General features: G+C 32.0%; 1 protein-coding gene across 2 annotated transcripts; it reads right to left on the bottom strand.

Moving 5' to 3' along the window:
* Nucleotides 1-3,671: 3,671 nt before the first annotated feature.
* LOC137830977 (uncharacterized) lies at nucleotides 3,672-6,718 on the bottom strand. 2 transcript variants are annotated; one of them, XM_068638428.2, is made up of 3 exons: nucleotides 6,423-6,718; nucleotides 4,739-5,682; nucleotides 3,672-4,151 (listed from the first exon to the last, which is right to left on the bottom strand). In XM_068638428.2, exons 2-3 carry the CDS (start codon nucleotides 5,678-5,680, stop codon nucleotides 4,146-4,148), a joined length of 948 nt encoding a protein of 315 aa, XP_068494529.2. In that variant the 5' UTR covers nucleotides 5,681-5,682; nucleotides 6,423-6,718; the 3' UTR covers nucleotides 3,672-4,145. The 2 variants fall into 2 exon arrangements, with proteins under 2 accessions (XP_068494529.2, XP_068494528.2); XM_068638427.2 differs by having other exon boundaries at nucleotides 4,739-5,689; nucleotides 6,423-6,572.
* Nucleotides 6,719-7,622: the final 904 nt, after the last annotated feature.

Here is a 7,622-nt window from a genome sequence, read left to right as displayed (position 1 = left end):
TAAATCTTTTTTCTTTTTTTTTCTACTACCGGTTATTTACCATCCATTACCATGACCAATAACTCGAAGGTCTCATCCCAAGGTGTTGGTACTATTCATCTTCTTCCTTCTTTATCTATTGATAATATTCTTTATGTTCCTAGGTCTCCCTTTAACTTATTATCCATTAGTCGTCTAACTCGTTCCCTTGATTATGTTATTTCTTTTACCAAAGATTTTATTTGTTTATAGGACTGGAGTTCAAGACGGATGATTGGCACCAGATATGAGTCTCATGGTCTTTACCACCTACGAACATCTACACATGTTGACACGGTTATGGATTCTCCTTCTCCCATTCATACTCAGCAAGGTCATCCTAGTCTTGCCAAGATGCAACACCTTGTTCCAAGTTTGTCCAAAGTGTCTAGTTTGTCTTGTGAGTTGTAACATTTAGGTAAACAAAGTCGCAGTTCTTTTCCTAGTAGTGTCCCACAACGTGTTGCATCCCCTTTTGCCTTAGTTCACTCTAACATTTGGGGACCAAGTCATGTTAAGTCTAATTTAGAGTTTCAATATTTTGTTACTTTTATAAATGATTATTCAAGATGTACTTGGTTATTTTTAATGAAATATTGTTCTAGGTTGTTTTCTATATTTCAATCTTTTTATAACAAAATTAAAAATCAATTTGGAGTTTCAATTCGAACTTTACGCAATGATAATGCTCGTGAGTATCTTTCTCATTCTTTTACCACTTTAATGAAATCTCATGGCATTCTTCATCATACCTCCATGTGCTTATACCCCCTCAACAAATGGGGTGACTGAACGTAAGAATATACACCTTGTTGAAACTACTCGTACTATGTTACTTCATGGTGATATTCCTTAATGTTTTTGGGGTGATGTTGTTCTTAGTGCATGTTATCTAATTAATCGTATGCATCTTCGATTTTAGAAAATAAAATTCTTCATTCTATTTTATTTCCTCATGAACCTCTTCATCCCTTACCACCTAAAGTTTTTGGGTCTACATGCTATGTTCATAATTTTTGTTCTGGTCTAGATAAATTATCTGCTATAGGTCACACAAATGTGTTTTTTTAGGTTTTACTAGATATAAAAAAGGATATAAATGCTTTTCACTCTCTTTTAACTGTTATTTCATTTATGCAAATATCACCTTCACTAAGTCTTCTTTTTATTTTAAGTATTTATCCTCTCCATCTGAACAAGTACATATTCTAGTTGTCTTTGATCCTCCTGTTATGTCTAGTGTGCCTAAAGATTCTCATCCACCACCTCTTCAAGTTTACAACCGTCGTCAGTTTTCCCATCATCCACAGGATGACTCTCTTTTAATTGAACCTAATATTCCCATTGTCATTCTTAAAGGTATACGTTCTACCTGTAATCCCTCTCCACATTATAGTGCTTTAAGCTACCATCGACTATCTCAACCTTTTTATACCTGCCTTTCGTCTATTTCTTTTGTGTCCATTCCAAAGTTTGTAGGTGATGCCTTAACTCATCCTAGTTGGCATCATGCCATGCTTAATGAAATGAGTGTGCTACAGAATAATGAAACTTTGAACCTTGTTGCTTTACCTTGTAGAAAATCTGTTGTTGGTTGTAGATGGGTCTTTGCTATTATATTTAGTCCTGATGGTACTATTGATCGTCTCAAAGTTTGTCTTGTGGCTAAGGGTTATACCCAAGTTTTTGGTTTAGACTATGGTGATACTTTTTCTCCAGTAACAAAGATGGTTTCAATTTGCTTATTCATAGCCATAATTGCTCTTCAATAATGACATCTTTATCAACTGAATGTCAAAAATGTTTTTCTTAATGGAGATTTATAGGAAGAAATTATATGGAGCAACCTCTCGGCTTTGTTACTCATGGGGAGTCTTCTAGATGAGTATGTAGTCTCCACAAATCCTTATATGGTCTCTAGTAGTCTCCCAAGATTTGGTTTGGAAAATTTAGCAAAGTTGTTCAACATTTTGGTATGACTCGTAGTGAAGCAGATCATTCGATTTTTTACCGTCACTCGAGTGTTGAGTGTATATATCTTGTAGTATATGTTGATGACATTGTTCTTACAAGAACTGATCACCGTGACATCTTACAGGTAAAATAACATCTTAGTCAACACTTTCAGACCAAAGATCTTAACAACATAAATATTTCTTGGGAATTAAGGTAGCATAATCAAACAATGGTATTGTTATTTCTCAGAGGAAGTATGCATTGGATATTTTGGAGGAAATTGAATTAACAAATTCAAAATCTATTGAGATACCTATGGATCCTAATGTCAAACTCCTACCTAGTCAGGGGGAGCCTTTCTCAGATCTTAAGAAGTACAAAAGATTAGCTGGATTGAACTATCTTATGGTCACTTGTCTAAATATTTCATTTGTTGTTAGTGTGGTGAGTGAATTCCTTAATTCACCATGTGTTGATCATTGGAATGCATTCATTCGTATATTGAAATACATTAAAGGTTCTCCTGAAAAAGGCTTGTTATATGGTCACAATAATCATATTAGAGTCGTATGTTATTAAGATGTTTATTGGGCATGGTCTCCATCTGATAGAAGTTCTACTTCTGGATATTGTGTTTTTATTGGTGATAATTTAATTTCTTGGAAAAGCAAGAAACAAAATGTTGTGGCAAGATTTAGTTCTGTAGCAAAATATAGAGTTATGGCTTCAACTACTTGTGAACTTATTTGGCTTAAATAGTTACTCAAAGAATTGAAATTTGGAGAAGTCAATCAAATGACACTCATGTGTGATAATTAGGTTGTTCTTCATAGCTCAAATCCCATCTTTCATGAAATGGTCAACCATATTGAGATTGATTGTCGTTTCATTCGAGAAAAGATTGTGTCTGGAGACATCAAAATTGAATTTGTTAATTTAAATGATCAATTAGCAAATATTTTCACTAAATCTTTAAGGGGACCTAAAATTAATTATATTTATAACAAGCTTCGTACGTGTGATTTATATGCACCATCTTGAGGGGGAGTGTTGAATGTAACAGGCTTAGCCCATAGTTTATTTATTCTGTTATTGATTTTGTTATTATTTTCATTTATAAATAATAAAATAAATAGTTAAACAATTATTTTTATTTCAAAATAATTAAATAACTTCTCTTTTTAGAAATAATAGTTACATATATAATTTTAACGGACAAAATGAGTATAATTTTAAAATTTTATCAAAATGGTAACTTATGTCAACCTACATAATTTTAGCCTCTTAAAAGTGAAGTCGTTTCAAAGTAAGATTTAAACTAAAGTCATATTAACATGACACAACTTCACTATAATCAAAATTAACTTAAGTTGTATCACTTTGACACGACTTCAATATTAAGTAAAATCTAATTACAGTAAAGTCGTAGTAAGATGATACAACTTTAATTAAAATCTTATTATAATGAAGTCATGTCATCTTGACACAACTTTAGTTCAAACACAATAAAGTCGTGTCACCTTAATACGAATTCACCTTATGAGGTCAAAATTGTACTAACATGACACGACTTCTTTACAATAAACTCCTGCCAACTTAGACAAAATTTATCCATCTCAATAATTTTTTAAAATTTTGTCCATTTCGATAATTAACATATCAAATTGCAATAGTTTTGTAAAAAAATCCCAAATTAATTAATTTAAAAACATTACGTAATATTATTGTTTGAATAACATCTACATAATATAAATTGTTGGGTTACTTGGGTATTACAATTACATACTATTTCTTATAGATGACATCAATAGCAGAACACTATAACACTATCTTCCCTCTGGCCATTAGAACAAGTACATAATCACAGTTTACTTAGTACTAAAAAAGTTGACACATAATTATCCTTTGAGAACGTATCACTGCACAGTTTTGAATTTCTATCACCAATTACGTACTCTAATAGGAACATGGCTTCAAGAGCAGGAGCAAACGCCAAACTGATATTCACTTAAATAACCAGACATAATCATCATTTCAAACCTCAACTTGAACTCTCGTACATAAATCACCACCACTAGGCCCTTAAGTTCATATGCCTTTTGCTTAACTTTATAATAGACCCAGTAAATAAAATACAGATACTATACTAATAACTTGCAGCAATATCTTCTTCAATCCTGCAAAAGAAAAAAATAAAGGCGTAGATTTACAGCACAAGAAAATTACTGCAGAATAAACAACCGATTATTGACCTTTTAGCGAGTTTATATAAATTTACTTCTAGCTACTCTGCACAGTTAAAGGAATCTGTTTCAAGAGTGATTTGAAAAAAGCCTATAACTTCTTTTAACTTTTTTTTTCTTTTCAATAGATGGTTTTCTGAGAACAAAATCTTCACTAAATCCATTTCAGCTCTCCAACCAATCAGAATTCTTTCAGTTATACTCTATACTGAAACTACCAGACAAGTATTATAGATCTTTATTCGAAACAGGATCGTTAAGTAATGAATGTGGTAATAGTCAAATCTCTATAAGCTCAGGATATCAGGTGGTGCTGTAAAAGTACTTCTGAGATGATGAAGTCTAAGATAGAACAAGATATTTATTGCCAACAGGGTTAACGGTATGTTCTGAGGCAAAAAGGCAAGAAAATTGACATCCCGACAATAAAACACTCATTTGCCACCCTTCATTTGCCAAAATAAGGGCAATTTTCTGCAGAACATTCAAAACAAGAATAAATTAGAGAGAAGTTAACAAACCTCATCATCATCATCTCCGCCATCTTCCTTCTTCTTCTTGAGCCGGGTAGTACCTCCTTCTTTGGAGATGGGTAATTTCATTGCTCCAAAGGGAGTGTCAACATTAATATGTCCTTTAATAGAGTAGCCTGTCCCCCGTCCCCTGATCATGTCCCAAAGTGCAGAGCCAAAATGCTTAGGCCTGAAGGTAATTGGAACATCAATGTCAGTAATCCCAGTTTTGACAATCTTTGCAGATTTGGAAAGTTCTGCTCCTCCAATGCTAACATCACCAAGCCAGACCTCATAATCAAGTGTATTGAGGCCCAAGTCAAAGTCATTCTTGTTGTCCAACTTCAAATGAAGAATAGCAACTGTCTCTTCAAAAGAAAACCTCTCAAACTGAATTTTATCAAGATCAACATCAGGCTTGTATGGAATGGGGATTTCTCCAGTTTTCTCCAAAGGTAGAGTGAGCCTTCCAAACACAGGAACATCAACAATGAGATCAACCTTTACCTTGTAAGGAATGATGCTTCCTGGTTTAATATCAGCATACGTTTTCTTTATGTCATCATAAATCAAAGTAAGAGGAATCTTGACAGTCTCCTCGCCATGTGCATGAATTGTACCTGAATCCGGTATCAATCCTGAAACTAGTTTCCTCCCATCACTCTCAATCAAGTAGTTTATGTCAATTAGGGGAATTGGCACCGGATTTGGGTTCTTTATGAGAATATCAACAACAAGCTCTACCTTTTGAAGATTGATTGATGGAATGTGTATCCCTGTAACATCTGCAGTTGGCTTCCCGAACCCAATTGCTTCCTCAATCTTGTCACCAATGTCTGAAATGAAATCCTTCACTGTATCAAGAAATCCGCCCTTCCCATCCTCTTCCTTTGTCTTTTCACCATCCTTAGCACCCCTTTCCACCACTTCTGGTTTATCAGATGTAGACATATCTAAATACTCAACGATCAAATAAATTAGTTGGGTAAGATCCAACAACAAAAATCAAAGGCAAAATCAGTTACAAGTTAACTTTGTACATCAATAATTTACAAAAGAAAAGCTGCAACAATCAGGATCACATCACATCAATAATTTACATACATATTATTCACAAATCACTATACAAAGTCACACACATCTGACAACAACGCTTTCTTTTTTCACAGTAACAAACATTTAGGGCATGTTTAATTCTCACACTTGTGCAGTTCTGTTTCCTATTTACACTATACAAAAAATGCTAGAAACATCAAAATACTTTTTCATGATAATGTTTGAAAACATGAAACAAAGTAAAAAAATTAATTAATATTTTTTTTTAATTTCTGACAATACGAATAGAAATTAAAAAAGGTATTTTTTGTTTCTTGATCACCAGTTTCCAATATTGCTTAATTTTGTTATTATTTATGCACCAAAACCATATCAGAATTACACTGAATTTAACAATTTTGCTTGTCTTGTTCCCTATTTCCAAATATATTTCCCACTGATCAATATGAAGAGTACCCAGAACCAAAATACCAAAACTTTATCAATGATCACATTCTAACACACCAACCAACAAAAATCCAAAACACAAAGTGCAAAATGCTTCCAAAACAACCACGGTAGAATTCGGTAAAAGGGAGATCCTAACACAGAAAATTAACAGTGAATTGAATGGAAACAAGAGGGAACAGGGAAATACCTTAGATAAGTGATGATTGAAATGAATCTTAGCAAAACGGAGAAAGGGAGACAAAGTGCTTGTGGGAGTAAATAAAAAATGAGAACAAGAATTTTGAGAGCCATTAGTCCATCAAGGGTCGCGATTTTACCACGATATATGATCAATAACAGCCGTTGATGGAATTTGTTGCCTGTTTTGTTATTACCCGATACCGCGGGAATCGTATTACGTGTATGGACTACACAGTGATGCCGTCACTCAATCAATGATTAAGTTTTCTGAAAACGACGTCGTTGTAAGAGAAAATAGAACCCAAATTTGCAATTTTTAGTTTCTCTATATATTGGTATGGATTTGTATTTTAATCCTTTTAAATTTTTAGTGTATTTTTTTAAACAAAAATCATTTTAATGTACGGTGTTATGGAATCATTGAATAATTTACACGATTATTATTTTTTTGACAACATAATTTACACGATTCTAATGTTATATACAAATAAATTATAATGTTGAGGAATTGAAATAAAAAAGTAAGATAAATATATATTATTCAGATTACGCTTGATTATATGTTTACTCCTTTATTTTAATAATATTTTTCTTGATTTATCTTTTTCACATTTAGTCATTTTGAAGCAATGATTTGATTTTATTATTATACACGAATATAAATTATTTGTTAACTAATTCAAAACCTAAAATTTAAGGATTTGGTAGAAAGAAAAAAATTTAGTTACTAAAGAAGCTATGTTTCACAAATCTTAAATTGGAAAACTTCACTTTGTTTTACCTCTCGAAAGAGAAAATAAATATTTTAGCATCCTTAAAAAGTAAAACATTAATTTGACAACACATTATAATAATATATATTAATATTTTTATATTAAAAAATAAAAATAAAAAATATATTAATTTATTAAGTTTTTAAGAAGGTTTAGTTATATTTTAGAGTCAGCACTCTAAAAGATAATATTTAAAAAAAAAACGCATCAACTTTATTTCATCGAATATGTAACTAACGTTATTACTTTACAACTAATTATTAGCATTATTGTAGTACCATTTTTAAAATAAAAATATATTATAAATAGGCAACATCACATGTTAAGAATATTACCTAACGTGACTGAGAGTCTACCAGTTGAGTTGATCATATTTTGACAATTAAGTAAAGTGAGAGCATACCCTTACGAAGTGGACTTAAACCTAACTCAAC

The sequence above is a fragment of the Phaseolus vulgaris genome, chromosome 6, assembly GCF_051622355.1.
Source record: "Phaseolus vulgaris cultivar YP4 chromosome 6, ASM5162235v1, whole genome shotgun sequence".
Classification (NCBI taxonomy): Eukaryota; Viridiplantae; Streptophyta; class Magnoliopsida; order Fabales; family Fabaceae; genus Phaseolus; species Phaseolus vulgaris.
Note: the sequence above shows the minus strand (reverse complement) of the source record. Positions and strands in the feature narration are given on the sequence as shown.